General features: G+C 39.6%; 3 protein-coding genes across 3 annotated transcripts; all 3 read left to right on the forward strand.

Moving 5' to 3' along the window:
• Positions 1 to 1,442: 1,442 nt before the first annotated feature.
• Positions 1,443 to 4,675, forward strand: LOC137892290 (extracellular calcium-sensing receptor-like). Its single transcript, XM_068737364.1, has 6 exons — positions 1,443 to 1,489; positions 1,779 to 2,049; positions 2,169 to 2,969; positions 3,151 to 3,381; positions 3,509 to 3,632; positions 3,762 to 4,675. Exons 1-6 carry the CDS (start codon positions 1,443 to 1,445, stop codon positions 4,673 to 4,675), a joined length of 2,388 nt encoding a protein of 795 aa, XP_068593465.1.
• Positions 4,676 to 5,552: 877 nt separating this feature from the next.
• Positions 5,553 to 8,684, forward strand: olfcn1 (olfactory receptor C family, n1). Its single transcript, XM_068737488.1, has 6 exons — positions 5,553 to 5,761; positions 5,886 to 6,171; positions 6,271 to 7,095; positions 7,198 to 7,419; positions 7,500 to 7,623; positions 7,765 to 8,684. The coding sequence occupies exons 1-6, from the start codon at positions 5,553 to 5,555 to the stop codon at positions 8,682 to 8,684; spliced, it is 2,586 nt and encodes an 861-aa protein (XP_068593589.1).
• Positions 8,685 to 10,681: 1,997 nt separating this feature from the next.
• LOC137892451 (extracellular calcium-sensing receptor-like) lies at positions 10,682 to 16,505 on the forward strand. Its single transcript, XM_068737618.1, has 11 exons — positions 10,682 to 10,687; positions 10,846 to 11,027; positions 11,887 to 12,060; positions 12,728 to 13,016; positions 13,108 to 13,194; positions 13,372 to 13,563; positions 14,014 to 14,283; positions 14,344 to 14,547; positions 14,632 to 14,851; positions 15,161 to 15,277; positions 15,604 to 16,505. The coding sequence occupies exons 1-11, from the start codon at positions 10,682 to 10,684 to the stop codon at positions 16,503 to 16,505; spliced, it is 2,643 nt and encodes an 880-aa protein (XP_068593719.1).
• Positions 16,506 to 16,918: the final 413 nt, after the last annotated feature.

The raw sequence follows: 16,918 nt of genomic DNA on the forward strand, positions 1-16,918 counted from the left end.
GTCATTAATATCAACAGGTTCATTTAAAAATAAAACCATTAAACATACCCTACTGTATCTAACTTCAGTGTACTAGTTCCATTGACATCCTCAGCAGCTGAAGTGATGGCAAATATTTAATTTCTCTTCTTTTTTATTTTACACAAGATAGCATACAGTCGACAGTGATTGAAGACCATGAAGGTTGAATGTAATAAGCCTCTGTAGCTACGTTTTTATCAGCTCTACAACACATTTCACACAAATTCCGACTGTGATAAACACTTGTACAGAGCTCTTCATCAGTTTATTAAACATTTTCTTTTTTTATGGAGATATTGCCTTCATTTATTGTAATCCCTTATCATGGCACAAAGATGTAAAAACTTGACAGTGACCATAGTGAGAGTAAATATATTAAAATATATAAATATTTTAAATGATTACTCTATTAACTGTTTAATAACTAATTATGAATGTGCATATGTGTAACCATTCTTAAAAATGTATTTCATTAAATTATTTAAGCCCAATTACTTTAAATACATTTAGATATACATTAGACCAGAATACAGAAAGAAAGAGGACAAAAAAATAGATCAATAATGAGTTCAGAATGAACTCATTAATTTATTGAAGTGTCCTTAAACACGACATTGAACCCTAATTGCTCCTGATAGTTAGGCCACCTCATTAGTGTGTGATTGTGTGGATGAGAAGCAAACTGTTTGTGCTTTGGATATAGCTGTATATAAATGCAGTCAAGTTGATTATTTAATAATAGAGTGATGCATGACTGAAATTGTTGTTGAACTAAATCTGTAATTTTAACCAAAATGTAAACTAAGAATGAATAATTACCAAAAAAATATTATCTGTAGTTTTGGATTTCAATAATTAATTGTCAATTTGATACCAGAGTGTTGAATAAGGTGGTAAGGTCTCAGAAACCCGAGATCTCAGAGGCATAAAACACATACAGTACATAGAGGTGATCAAATACATGATTATATGGCACAGCTCATACAAAATCATACTGTCTTTATATAATAAACAAGGGTGTACCAATTAATTAACGATTGGGTTTCATCAACTGGCTGTGAAGACTGCATGGTATCCACACCATCTTAACAAGTTTATACTATAAAGTTTAAACTCTATAAGCTTTATAGGGTTCCTGAGAAGTACTGCACAGCACAGTATGTACTCACAGCGTATTCAATACTTCACTTCCTTACTCCTTACGTCCATTTTCAGATTAAAAAAAACGTAAATCAGACCTTCTGTCTTCTACATGTCAATCAACAGGATCACTTTCTCAGAAGTGCAGTGATGCATAGAAAATCTCTTTCGAGACGTAAGCGTGCTCACATTGGCTGCTGATGTTTCTCATATGGTAGGAAAAGCTATAAAGGTCAGCTCCCAGGTCAGAATTGCTTCACTGAAGGGGAGGGTGGCTCGTGATGGGTTGGATCACTTGTATCTTACTCACTCTGCTGGCAGGGGCAAGGTCAGAAAACCAAACTTGCAAACTGATCGGACAGACAGGGTTCATGGAATTTTCCAAAGGAGGTGATCTTATTATAGGAGGAATTTTCTCTATGACTAGTACACGTAAACTGATTGATAATGGCTACCAAGCACTTCCACACACATACTGCATTAGGTAAGTGGTTAAAATATGTAAATACGGTATGCAATGTATGAAAATAACATGGTTTATGTGTCGGCTTGCAAAATGATCAGCTATAATAACTTGTTTATTAGTAATTTACCAATACACTTAACACTGTTTGCAGGTGGAATGACAGGGAATTGAAGTTTGCCCGAACGATGATTTTTACTGTGGAGGAGATTAACAGAGACACTAAGCTCCTTCCCGGAGTGAGCCTGGGCTATAGGCTGTATAACGGCTGTGGGAGTGAAAACCTGATTCGAGCAGCTGTAGAAGCAGTAAATGGAGCAGATTTAAAGGGCTGCAGTGATCAGGTCCAGGCTTTCTTAGGCCATTCATCCTCTGGAGTGAGTGAAGACATAAACATCATACTAAGCCCGCTATCTATTCCACAGGTAAGAAGAAATACCTGCAAATTGTCCAATTGTCATTGTATTATATGTTTATTTGTAATTCCATCTTTGAAAGATATGTAGATTTATTGTTTTTAAGATTTTTTTTTTTCTCTTTGAAGGTAAGCCATCTTTCAACCTGTGCTTGTTTGAGTGACAAAAGACGGTACCCCACGTTCTTCAGAACTGTGCCAAGTGACCACTTCCAAATCCTTGGTCTGGTGCAGATTATGAAATATTTTGACTGGCGCTGGGTGGGGATTATATACTCGAAAGGTTTGTACTCAGAAGAAGGTACAGCTAAATTCAACATGGAAGCACAGAAAGAGGGAATATGTGTTGAATACACATTACCGTATGCAAAGACAAATCTAGTCCAGTTGGATGCTATTGTACAGACTCTAAGGGAGTCCTCTTCAAAGGTGGTCCTGTTGTTTATCCCCTTGTCTTTCACCAAATCGTTCCTGTCAGAAATTGAAAATTATAATATCACTGGAAAGCAGTGGCTTGGAAGTGAGTCTTGGATCACGCAAGCAGACCTGGCTTCTGTCAAGAGAAAGGGCATTTTACAGGGGGCAATAGGCTTTGCCATCCCTCTGGCATACATACCAGGTCTTGGTGAATACTTACTCAACTTGAAACCTTTGGATGAACCACAGAGTACTATAATTAAAGCTTTCTGGGAGAAGTTCTTTGACTGCAGCTTCTCTCCATCAAATACCACTATGTGCACTGGCACAGAGGATCTCAGGACGGTATCCAATGACTACACAGACGTGACACAATTCAGAGCTGAGAATAATGTGTACAAAGCTGTGTACTTGGTGGCATATGCCCTTCATGCACTACTGCAATGTAAAAATGGCTCAAATCCCACCACTGGAAAGCCCTGTGTGAACAAGAACGAAGTTCAGCCTAAACTAGTAAGTTCCGGTGTATTTATTCAGGCATAGCATACATATTTAGTATTTAGTGATTCTGTTTTGTGATGAATGCAATCTTGTGTATTCATTTTAAGTACCATTTCAATACTAATGTCTTAAAGGTTTCTCTTTTGGTTGCAAGTTGTTTGTTTGCTAGAATGTGCTGATTGTCTCTCTACAGGTGTTGGAACACATTAATTATGTGAACTTCACGACACAGAATGGGGCAAAGGTTTTCTTTGATGAAAATGGAGACTCAGTTGCCCAGTATGACTTAGTTAACTGGCAAATGAAAGAAGATGGCTCTGTTGAGATTGTCAATATCGGTCAATATGATACCTTGTACCCAGAGGGGGAAAAAGTCAAACTAAAAGACAACACCAAAATAGTTTGGGGAGGAAACAGTCATGAGGTAAAGTGAATGGAAGGTTGCATGTGTAACCCAGGTTCTCTGAGTGGAGACATTATATTTCCACCCAAACTTTATACAACATTGTAATGTCTGACATTCATTTTTTACATGTGTTTTGCCTAATCAGGTGCCAAGATCTGTCTGCAAAGAGCCATGCCCACCAGGGAGCCGTAAGGCCATAAACAAGTTTAAGCCTGTGTGCTGCTTTGACTGCTTTGAGTGTCCTGAGGGATCAATAAGTAATAAGACAAGTGAGTAACAGATTTCAAATTGGAGTCATTCATGTATTGTATTAAGGATAAATGAAAAAATATAATTTTGGATTCTATTTTATTTTGGTTTAATGATTGTATTTCTGTATAATTTAATTTCTTTTACAGATTCTCCACACTGTTTGATCTGTACACCTGATTTTTGGCCAAATGAAAAGAAAGACAAGTGTCTTCCAAAACCGACTGAATACCTGTCCTACAAAGAGATCCTGGGAACCGTTTTAACTGGATTTGGCTGTGGTGGCGTCTTTTTATCTCTTCTGACATCAATCATTTTTTTGACTCATAAAGAGACTCCTATTGTGAAAGCCAACAACTCTGAGCTGAGCTTCCTGCTGCTGTTCTCATTAAAGCTGTGTTTCCTGTGTTCTCTGACCTTCATAGGCCGGCCCACTGAGTGGTCCTGCATGCTGCGACACACAGCATTCGGCATCACCTTTGTCCTCTGTATCTCTTGTGTTCTGGGGAAAACCATAGTGGTGCTAATGGCCTTCAGGGCCACACTTCCAGGTAGTAATGTGATGAAATGGTTTGGGCCTGCACATCAGAGGCTCAGTGTTTCAGCTTTCACACTCATTCAAGTTATAATTTGTATTCTTTGGCTGAGAATTAACCCTCCATTCCCAAAGAGGAACATGAAGTACTATAAAGAAAAAATAATCTTAGAGTGTGCCCTTGGCTCAGCTTTTGGGTTCTGGGCTGTGTTGGGTTACATCGGACTTCTTGCTCTCTTGTGTTTTGTACTTGCCTTTCTTGCTAGAAAGCTGCCAGACAGCTTTAATGAAGCCAAACTGATCACCTTCAGCATGCTAATATTCTGTGCAGTCTGGATCACATTTATCCCAGCATATGTCAGCTCTCCTGGGAAGTTCACTGTGGCTGTGGAGATATTTGCCATTCTGGCCTCCAGTTTTGGTTTGCTGGCATGCATTTTTTTTCCGAAATGTTACATTATTATCTTCAGGCCTGAACAAAACTCAAAAAAACATTTGATGGGCAAAATACCACCAAGAAGTCTTTAATCTGTGATCACAAAGTGTCCTGCAAAACAAATGGCATTGGTGTAACAACATATTAACCCATGTTATTGCATATTAAGATATTATGGAAAGGCAAAACATTGCAATTCATGTTTTTTCGAACTTGTTGTGATGAGTTGAATAAATTGAATACAGTGACTTTTTCAGATTTTTATTTGATCATAAATACTGTTGAGTATATGGTATATAAAATGTAGTTTGTAACTGTGATATATATATATTTGTTTAATGTGTGGTAAGAATGCCATTTTATCCAAATCTGTGCTGAATCCTGTTGTATACCCATTGTTTTCTTTAGTTTGCATGAGTAACTCATTTTATACTTCAATGTATGTAATATCCAAAACGGCCAGCAGATATCATCTCACAACTAGGGGGGGTGCCTGTGTATTGTATTCACTACATAGTAATACATAGTAACTTCCAGTTACTATGTATTTATTTTGTGATTCATTCATTGTGCATCAGTCTTATGTAAATGTTAAATATTTCAGTTTATGTTAATACAATTAAAATATCTATTCAAAATCAAAGGAAATTGACATGATAATCCTAAAAGTTAATTTAACAACCTCCAAAAATGTAAAGCCTCGAAATGTCTTCCCTATGCTACTAACTTTCTTCATTATGAAGTTCAACGCATATTATCAAAGTATCTTGGAAAACATAACTGTGCCCAGTAGATATGTTAGCGAAGTGTACATAGTATACTGAATATAACAATCACCCTTCCCTGATGTATTGATCCTACCCATCTAAGACTATCATGCCCTGTGGGAAATAAATCAACCTTTTATGAAGACAGCAAATCAACCTAACGCACTTGTTGTAAGAGCTGTGTCCTCATCACTATTAAAACATGCATGAGCTGCAGAGAGCTATTATCTTGTCTCTCTTTGTTCTCTGCCCGAGCACAGATTCTGGCTGTGAACTGTTTAGGAAGTTTGACATGCCTAGTTTGTTCAAGCAGGGAGACGTAATGATAGGCGGGATTTTCCCGGTTTTCAACAAAGAAATTATTAGCACTCCTACGTTCGAGAGCGAGCCACCTAGAGTGAAGTGTGCAGGGTAAGTTTTAACATGTCTGACTTACATGCTCCTTATCTTACAAGCTTGCCATTGTACGTTCATGCACTGTACAGAAGTAGCTCTGTAATTTTACAACCTATTTCAATCACCAAAACCTTTTTAGATTTGACCTGCGGGCTTTTCGATGGACCCAAGTGATGATATTTGCAACTGAAGAAATCAACAATGATCCTGCTTTCCTCCCAAACATATCTCTTGGCTATAGGATCCTTAACTCTTGTGCATCTCCCACAAATACTTTACGTGCTGCACTAACACTGGCTAGTGGACCACAGGAGAGAGAACTCAATTCCCCTTGTCCTCCCGCTATATCTGCCCTCATAGCAGAATCAGGATCATCTCAGTCTTTAGCAGTGGCTGGAACTCTTGGACCATTTCAAGTGCCAATAGTAAGAGATTAAATTATATGTTTTATTGCATTAGTGTTTTGTGATATTTGATGCTAATGTAGTGTTTGTTCTGTGACCCTTTTGGTGTTCTTTTTATAGGTAAGTTACTTCTCAACATGTGCTTGTCTGAGTGACAGAGCTAAATATCCAACATTTTTTCGGACCATCCCCAGTGACTATTTCCAGGCAAAAGCTTTGGCAGCACTTGTAGAACATTTTGGCTGGCAGTGGATTGGGGCTATACAGTCAGACAATGACTACGGGCGAGGTGGGATTCAAGCTTTTACTGAGGAGGTTAAGAAGCTTGGGGTTTGTATAGCATTTGTCGGGACAATTCTACGTACATATACTATGGATAAAATTCTGGATGTTGTGGAAATGATCAAGCAGTCAGCTGTCAAAGTCATTCTTGCCTTTATTCCAGAGGGTGACTTTTACCCTTTGATGAAAGAGGTTGTGAAACAAAACATTACAGGAATTCAGTGGATTGCCAGCGAGGCCTGGATAACAGCAACTCGACCCTCCACACCCGAAATCTATCAAGCTTTTGGTGGAGCCCTCGGATTTGTGGTGCAGAAGATGGCTATTCCAAATCTAAAACAATTTCTTACAGGCATTAGCCCTTATACTGATCCAAGTGCAGCCTTTGTGAGGGATTTCTGGGAAATTATGGTCGGCTGTCGTCCTGTCTTACCTGGGGAACAAACAGGGACTGAGGCAACAAATGAAATATGCACAGGCTATGAGACACTATTAAATTCACAGGATGTATTCTTCAATGTCACACAGCTCAGAGTGTCCTACAATGTGTATAAAGCAGTTTATGCCATTGCACATGCCCTACATCAGCTGATATTCTGTCAACCAGTCGGAGAAAACACAGTGAGGCCATGTTTGAATATGTCGGAAATTCAGCCCAAAGAGGTAAGAAATACTGCAAGTTAAGTTAGTTAAGAATGTGTTTGTATAATTATCTTGTCAATATGAACATAGAATATGTAATACATAATCTGTTCCTTTTCTCAGGTCACTGATCACCTACGAAGGGTGAATTTTAAGAATCAGTTTGGGGATCATGTGTTTTTTGATGTCAATGGTGACCCTCCTCCCTCTTATGATATTATTAACTGGCAACTTATAGATGGGCAGGTGCAACATGTCACAGTGGGTCATTTTGCTTCTGCAACTCATGTAAATTATAAGCTCAGGATCCAGAAGGAAGAAATTGTGTGGAGGACAGGGAAAATGGTAAAAAAAAAAAAAAAAATGTTGAAACATAAGATCAGTAGATCAGAACACTACATATATTTAAACATCTCTTTTTTCAGGTTCCAACGGCGATGTGCTCTGATGTTTGTCCAGTAGGAACAAGGAAAGCTCAAAAAAAGGGAAAACCCAATTGCTGTTTTGATTGTATCCCATGTGCTGATGGAACTATTGCCAACTCAACAGGTATCAAAAGCATGATTGCCAAATTTAAAAGTATACACAATCCAATACCATAGCATGTTCTTAGTGTTTGCAGTTATATTATGTATAAAATATATCATTGCCAGTGTCCCTGCACCGATTCTTTCTGATCATGTTCAACAGGTGCAGCAGACTGCACACCCTGTTCACGAGAATACTGGTCCAATGAGAGGAAAGATGAGTGCATTCCAAAAACAATTGAGTTCCTGACATATCACGAGCCAATGGGAATAGCTATTACAGTTGTATCCCTGCTAGGGGCCTCCCTGTCGCTGGCCATGATGATGGTCTTTATCCGCTATAGAGAGACTCCTGTGATAAAGGCCAGCAACTCTGAGCTGAGCTGTTTCCTGTTGCTTTCTCTTTTTTTGTGTTTTCTCTGTCCCCTCACGTTCATCGGCAGACCTACAGTCTGGACATGTATGCTGCGCCACACAGCTTTTGGTGTGACATTTGCACTTTGTATTTCCTGTGTCTTGGGAAAAACTATTGTTGTTGTTACAGCTTTCAAAGCAACATTTCCTGGCAACACATTTGCTGGAAAGTTTGGTCCTGCACAGCAAAGGATCATAGTTTGCTCCTGCACTTTGATTCAGATAGTGATATGTGTTTTGTGGCTTAAGTTAAATCCACCTTTTCCAGACATGGTTCTCAGACATAGCAATAAGAAGATTGTTTTAGAATGTAATACAGGCTCTGAGGCAGCTTTCTATGCAGTGCTGGGGTACATAGGGATCCTTGCATTAATATGTTTGGTCCTGGCATTTCTAGCAAGAAAGTTGCCAGATAACTTTAATGAAGCCAAATTAATCACATTCAGCATGCTGATATTCTGTGCTGTCTGGATCACCTTTATCCCAGCATATGTCAGCTCTCCTGGGAAGTTCACTGTAGCTGTGGAAATATTTGCAATTTTGTCTTCAGCGTTTGGCTTATTTACTAGCATTTTTGCACCTAAATGTTACATAATATTGATCAAGCCAGAGAAAAATACCAAGAAACATGTCATGAGAAAAACTCTTCCTGAAAATAGGATTTCTTAATCAAATATCAAATATCATGAATGAATGTGATTGCATATCTATATAGATATATATTAAGTATCACTGAATGCATCATTTACTAGAAATTTAATCATTGTATTTTTTGTTGAAAAATTATTAAATGATGTGACATCATGCATTGTATATTGTTTGATAAAGAAAGAAAACATGTATTATATTGTCATATACATTTTTACACATATACAAAATTTAGCTTCTGCTTTCAACCTATCACCAACTTTTTGGGAGCAGTGGGGCTGCTGAGAAGCGCCCGGGGAGCAGTTAGGGATTGAGTGTCTTGCTCAGGGACACTTCGACACAGGACACGTACCAGACGAGGTACCGCCGTCAAATTCACTCTCTCGGCTCTGCCTCGTCCGTTCACAAAGCCGTACTTAATGAAGTCAGGATTGTAAATTTAGACTTTTCGGGGGGTTTGGCACCACTTTCGTCTTCATTTTTTTGTTTTAAATAAGTGTTGAGCAACAATTACAATTTTTAATCGCAATTAATCGCATGATTTTCTGCAATTAATCGTGATTAATTGTGATAAATCGCATTGTTATGCGCAATATTCAATAATGAATTCAAAAGTAGTGTATTGTGCACTAAAAGTACTGCTATATGTACAAAAGTCCAATAACATTTGGTTTGCACACTTTAAACAAATCAGGTTCTTTTTAACAGCAGTATTCCTTTACACCGTAGCAGTTAAAATACAGTTATAATGATTCTGATAATAGATATTCAGCCGGTGTTCACAACTTTATTTTCATGTGTGTAATTGATGCAATTTGAAATATACACCTTGAAAACTGCAAACCTATCTACGTCATGTTTTTTACGTTTGTTAAATTCTCAGTAGGATAACTAAATGATATGCTTATTATACATATTCCAAACAAAACAACAACAAATATTCAAATTAATCATTTCTTTTCGCTTTTTTTGGTCAGACACATATGCAACGCTGAGTACCGTGTACTATGTGTGGTATTTGTTATAAATGTAGTTGGTACATAGAGTGATAAGAAGCTGTACATGGTGGGACTTAGGACCCAGGGGAATGTAGGTGAAGCATGGAATGTGGAGGGAGTCTGTACCGGGGCAGTAACGTGCATGTGAAGTTATGCTAATAAAGAGTTGAGTTAAGATCAGTTTGTTCTCAAGTGCTTATATGTTTATTTAAAAACACAACAATATTTATTTTGATATTGTCACGTTTGATCCTGTAACGAGACGTGTCACCCGGGGGGAGCGGCAGGAAGAGACGCCACACAAACACACACACACAAACAGATGTTCACCGCTCGCTGCCCGGTTCTTGTGTTAAAAATGTCCGCTTAATAATAATAAAAAACCTGCGTTAATGTGCGATAAAATAATTGTCGGCGTTACTTAATTAATGCGATAATAACACGTTAACTTGCCCAGCACTATTTTAAATACTTCTCCATAACTTTCGCTACAGGCTAGCGGCTAGCTGAGTGTCTTCTTCTGCTTATTGGAGCTTGTTAAACAACTGACGTCATGGATAACAGTAATATCTCTGGTGTCTTCAATTGATAACCTATGCAGTCCCACGGCCCTCGCGGTCCACAGGTGCAAAACTGAAAGTTTTCTGCGGCCCTCTAGGTGGCCATGGGGCCCACGATTGGGCTGAGGCCCCATGGTTAAGAATCACTGTTCTAAACCACACTGGCATCTCCTCAGTCTGATGCCCCAGCTTGCCCTCTCAAATTGACATTCTTGACCACATTGTGGTAGATGTTATGTCCATAGAGTCCAGTAGAGGGCGGAGCCTGCGTGGGGGCCCTGCCGCACCTGTGCCGTTGCTTTTCTCAAGTCTTGGTTTTCCTTGCCATTGCAGCTTGCTTTTTTGATGCGTCAAAAAGAAGGTGCTGTGATTCATCTATACAATGTTCATGTCCTGCAAAAGCAGGGCATAATATAGCAGATGAGAAGAAATCATCTACCAGTCATGTTGTTAGAATGCCATGGCGGTACTGGTTGTGTACTAATGTTACGCACTACTGGGCAAACATTGCAGAAGAATTAAATGTGCAGAAGAAGGCTGTGATATGTATTTGATTGTACTCATTATTCGTCCCACCCACCCTGCTTGTATCCGCAATGTCATTATTTCGGTCACATCCCAAAGCTCACGACCATAGGTCACGGTCAGAACCTAGATGGACTGGTAAATTTAGACTTTGCCTTCCGGCTTAGCCCCCTCTTTACCACAACGGTCCGGTACAACCCCCGCATCACTGCTGATGCCACACAAAACCGCCTGTTCATCTCATGCTCCATTTTACCCTCGCTGATGAACAAGACCCCTTAGTAATTGAACTCCCTCGCTTGGGGCAATGACTCACTCTCAACCTGGGGACCGCCATTCATAATTTACCAGCATTGACGCATTGGTTTGGAGGTAATGACTGTCATCCACTTCACACTCACATGTAATCCACCCCAGTGCTTGCTGAAGGTCTGATGGACCAGATGTGTACAGAACATCATCATCTACAAAGAGCAGAGATGCAATTCTAAGGTTCCCAAACAAGACACTCTCCTCCCTCAGTTGCGCCTTGAGATCCTGTTTATAAAAATGATAAACTGAATCGAAGAGAAGCTTGCTTAGGGATTGAACCACCAACCCTGTGATAACCAGTTTGTCTGGAATGGTCAACCCATTATTTGAAATACCTCAGTATAAGGCAATACCATTCGATATTGCCACAATCTACACCCTCTAAAATTACCATAGATTTTAATTAACACTTCTATGAAACAGTTTAATCCAGACTGAATCAATATAACCCACAAGTAAGTAAGATTTATCACATTTGACTAAATTAGTTCTAACTAGGTGTTGTAAACTAGAAAGTAAGTTGAAAGTCTTTTTTAATTGGAAATCCTATCTCTTGTATCAATGTCCTGTTATATCATTTATTTGCATCATTCAGTCTGCATTACCTCTCTTTAGTAAATCAGGCGGGGCTGCTGATATCCAATCCAGCGCCACTTTGCCATTAATAAGATGTAAGAATAAGAGGGTCACATACTGCATATATCTTGCCTAATATCTCTCTGTCTCTCACTCTCTTTAGGGATGTGTGAACAATATGACTCTACTTGTGTTATTTCCCTTGCTTTACTCTCTCTGTTTCCTCACTATATCTTGTAACCTAATTTCCAGCTTTACCTCTTCACCACCATCTGCAGCCAAATTCTGCACACTTCAAAACAGCTTTCAGCCAAGCTTTGTGGCCAAGGGTGACTATGTTATTGGAGGGATCTTCCCACTGCACTATAACCAGGAGATGCCAGACCTCAACTGTACTTACAGAGCACTGCCAGTGAAGTGTAATGGGTAAGTTTGATATATGTGTAAATCATAGTGGGTGTATGTAACTTACTTTTTCTCAATCAAATGGTGTCTGATTTCAAACTTTTGCTTCAATTAATGCATTTTTATCCACCAGGTTTTACTATACAGTGATAATTTGCCTGACGTGAGAAAACATAATATAAAGCGATGGCTTGAACTGAATTGCACTTTGAGTTTGAGTTAGATATTCATAACAAAGAACATAAAGTTCCAGAGAGAGACAGAAAAAGTCATAATGTATCCTAATATTTTCCTTAATTATTCCCTAGAAGATTCCAAGAACTATGTAGTTTGGTATTATTCAAATTTGGAGTACACAGCAATCAATTTTAATTAATAACTTGGAAGTGTAGCAATTGACCATGTGTCTATTTTCCACTGATATTAATTTCACATCATATGGGTCTTTCAAGATAATATCTAAAATAATATAGCAAAAATTAAAGACGTATCGAATAAATCATTACTTTAGACATATCTTAGTAACATATTAGTAAAAAAAAGGTTTTGAAAATGTGGACTAAGCAAAAAGAAACCAATCTGTTACTTTTTCACAAGATAGATGCAAAGATTCAAATCAGACTAACTTCAACTTAAAAAATTATATATGCCTTTAATTAATGTGTGGTGTGTGCATCTGTGTCTGCAGCTTTGATCCCAGGGCTTTCCGCTGGGCCCAGACTATGAGGCTGGCAGTGGAGGAGATAAATCAGAGTGCAGACCTGTTGCCAAATTACACCCTTGGGTACAAAATATTTGATTCATGTGCGTATCCACTGACCGGCCAGAGGGCTGCTCTGGCTGTGTTGAACGGGCTGAGCGAGGATGACTCCCCCATGTGCCAAGGGGCTTCTCCGCTCCTTGCTGTGGTTGGGGAATCTGGTTCTGCTCAGTCTATTGTGGTGTCAAGAATCCTGCAGCCATTCAGAATTCCAATGGTAAAGATGACTCTTTTCTTCTTAATCCCCCCAAAACATGAGCATATTACCCTACAATTTGGTTTTACTTTACTTAAATTTGTTTACACAGATCAGCTACTTTTCTTCATGTGCCTGTCTCACTGACAGAAGAGAATATCCCACCTTTTTCAGAGTAATCCCTAATGATGACTATCAGGTGAGGGTTTAACATATTTCAGTGTAAAAAGGCATTTCTTGAAATTGTCATATATTTCTGTTGCCTGGTAGTGCAATACAAGAGAAAATAACTTATAGACTATAGAATAATATTAACATGTCACTCTTTTTTATGACGTGTTTTGAGTGAGTTGCCACTCTCTGCTGTTGAACCCAGGTGAAAGCCATTGCTCAGCTGCTGGTACGCTTCAAATGGACCTGGGTGGGGCTGGTGCGAGGGGACCATGAGTACGGCCGATTTGCTGTGCAAGGTTTACTGAGAGAATTACAGGATACTAAAGTGTGTGTGGCGTACCAAGAAATGATCCCTCTGCTCTACAATCGCCAGAGGGCTCTGGAGATCATGGAGGTAGATGCAACACAGTGAATTAAGTTTCAAAGCACTAGACAGTTTTTATTCACCCCAAGACCCTTTTATAGTAGTTGCTGATAACACATCAGTGTCAGCCCATATGTAGGGAATTTCATGTTAATTTGTAATAAAAAATAGACATCCCTGGTGAAATTAGTAGAAGTCTATGTGTTGCTTTCAGCCCATTATTCCAGCGTCCCCAGGTTGGAGCTTTGGAGGGGAGGCGGGTATTTGCATGCACTGTTTGCCAAAGTGTATTTTGGTATATTACCACGAGACAAATTTTAAATCCTACATATAGTGACCTTAATAAATGCAGTTATTTAACATCATGCACTTATGTGTTTTGTTGAATGTCACTTAGTTTTCATCTGCTTTCTTTTTTGCCTTCTCTCTGCCTTCTCTCTTATGAAACTTTCCTCCTTCATCATCTGCATCTCTGTAAAGGTGATGCGTTTCTCTTCAGCAAAAGTGGTGGTGGTATTTTCAGCTGAGGGAGAGATGACACCTTTTTTGAGGGACTACATGACACAGAACATCACTGGAATCCAGTGGGTGGCTAGTGAGGCCTGGGTCACAGCATCTGTCTTTACGGGCAGCGAGTTTTACCCCTACCTTGGGGGCACCATCGGGTTTGGCATACGAAAAGGACATATCTCCAGACTCAGTCTCTACCTGCAGACAGTTAACCCTCAGATGTATCCAAATAATACTCTGGTTAAGGAGCTGTGGGAGGCCCTGTATGGCTGCAATCCTTCTCCGTCGCCTGGCTCCCAGTTTCCTCCATGCTCAGGGCAGGAGTCCCTGTTGGAGCAGCATTCAGCCTACATGAATACATCCAGCCCTAGGGTGGCTTATAATGTCTATAAAGCTGTATATGCAGTTGCTCATTCCCTGCACAATCTTCTTCTCTGTAAACCAGGCACTGGCCCTTTCCGAAACAACTCATGTGCTCAAAACAACAACATATACCCCTGGCAGGTATAGTTCAGTCTTCTTACTGTTATTGTGATGTAAATCGTGTTTGACGTTTATTTTGCAGAATATGATCTATTGGTTTTCCAGCTCCAGTACTACCTCCAGGAAGTGAAATTTAACATGGCAGAGGAGGAGGTAAACTTTGACCTGAAGGGAGACTCCATACCATATTATGATATCCTCAACTGGCAGAGAGGCACGGGCGGTAACATTGAATTTGTCAACGTGGGGTTGTTTGATGGAACCAAGCCTGCCGGAGAGGAGCTGCTGATCCAGGAGGACAGGATAATGTGGGCAGGGCATCAGAGTGAGGCAAGCTGCTCCCACTGTGTTTTTACCTTCAGATGCCAACTGTTGAAGTTCTGTAGGTTGAGGTGGAGGTAAGTCAGGTGGGCAGAACGAGCTGGATCTTATGTGAGTCTCTTTGTATTCCGTAAACAGTTCAAAGCCCACCATACAGAGTGACTTGTTTGGTGATATAATAATGCCTCCCTATATATATATATATATATATATATATATATATATATATATATATATATATATATATATATATATTCTGCAGACTCCTTTCACACTGTAGAGCTGAAAGCCATTATTTGCTCCCAGGTGCCAGTGTCTGTATGCAGTGCCAGCTGTCTTCCAGGGTCCCGGAAGGCTGTCCGTCGTGGGGAGCCTGTCTGCTGCTTTGACTGTGTACCATGTGATAGTGGCAAAATTAGCAATCAGACAAGTGAGCTCAAAACCAAGCCATAAAAATAATGACAATTCAAATTAGGGCTGATGAGTTAATATCAGAGCAGAGAGTCGCCGCTGTTGCAGGAGGAGCAGCCTCTCAAGCAAGAGCTCAGATAGCATATGTCAAAATGTTATTTAAATGTGAACATGAACAAAATAACAAGTTTAACCAACTAGTATTTCTGGTGTAGTTTGCAAGTGTAGCAAGGTAGCAAGGGTATACAAATTGTACACATCCTTAATTCAAATCTATATTCTATTACCAAGTAATATTTGAATACTGAATGTTTGAACTACTCTTTTTTTGACCATCTTCCCTAGATTCAATAGAGTGCTCACTTTGTCCTGAGGACTTCTGGTCAAACAACGACAGAGCAGCCTGCATCCCAAAAGAGGTGGAGTTCTTGGCCTATGATTCCTTGGGTATAAGCCTGACAGTGATCGCTGTGGTGGGTGCCTGCCTCACTATAGCTGTATTTGCAGTCTTTTTCTATCATAGAAACACAGTCATCGTCCGTGTGAATAACTCTGAACTTAGCTTCTTCATCCTGTTCGCTCTGACTCTGTGTTTCCTGTGTTCCTTGTTGTTCATTGGAGAACCAACCTTTTTGTCCTGCATGCTGCGCCACACTGCCTTTAGCATCACTTTTTCACTTTGCATCTCCTGCATCCTGGGGAAGACCCTGGTGGTGTTGGCTGCTTTCACTGCCACCAGGCCAGGGGACAACATCATGAAGTGGCTGGGGCCCAAACAGCAGAGAGCCATTATCTTCATGAGTACTCTAATTCAGGTTGTTATCTGCGCTGCCTGGCTCATTGATGCTCCCCCTTCTCCATCTCCAAATACACAATATGAACGCTCAAAGATCATACTGGAGTGCAGTGTGGGCTCCAGCATTGCATTCTGGTGTGTTCTGGGATATATTGGTTTACAGGCCTGTCTTTGCTTTGTACTGGCTTTTCTAGCCCGTACGTTGCCAGGCAACTTCAACGAGGCCAAGTTCATCACTTTCAGCATGCTGATCTTCTGTGCTGTCTGGCTAGCATTTATTCCTGCTTATATCAGCTCTCCTGGAAATTATGCAGATGCAGTGGAGTCGTTTGCCATTCTGGCTTCCAGCTTTGGCTTGTTGTTCTGCCTGTTTGCTCCAAAATGTTACATTATTTTACTGAAGCCAGAAAAGAATACAAAACAGCACCTAATGGGAAAAGAAAAGAAGTGACAAGCCATAAATTAACCCGTTGTTTGTATGGATATCACAGCATTGCAACTGTTGTGTACAAGAACATATAAGTACAAGGAGCATATCACTTTAATTTATATTTAGACGATATAAAGATATTTATTCTCTGGAGTGTCTGAGGCTCAGTTTTTGGGGTAAATATTGAGCTTATCTGCTACCTTGCTGTACCTGTGAGCTTTAGTTTTGGATTTCAACCAAAATACTGTGTGCTAATGTATTCTATTCTGGGAGAATAAACTTTTTATTGCACATCCTATACACAGGGTCAAAGTACTAAGGCATTTAAAATGTGTAAAATGTATAGGGTTTAGGATGTTGACTGCATGATCTGATGCTAACATCTTGAAATTTAGAAATTCAATTGTTTTGAATTATTTTGGTTGTGTTAATCA

Source organism: Cebidichthys violaceus, unplaced genomic scaffold (assembly GCF_023349555.1).
Source record: "Cebidichthys violaceus isolate CVI_PGR_0920_01 unplaced genomic scaffold, fCebVio1.0.p SCAF_1, whole genome shotgun sequence".
Classification (NCBI taxonomy): Eukaryota; Metazoa; Chordata; class Actinopteri; order Perciformes; family Stichaeidae; genus Cebidichthys; species Cebidichthys violaceus.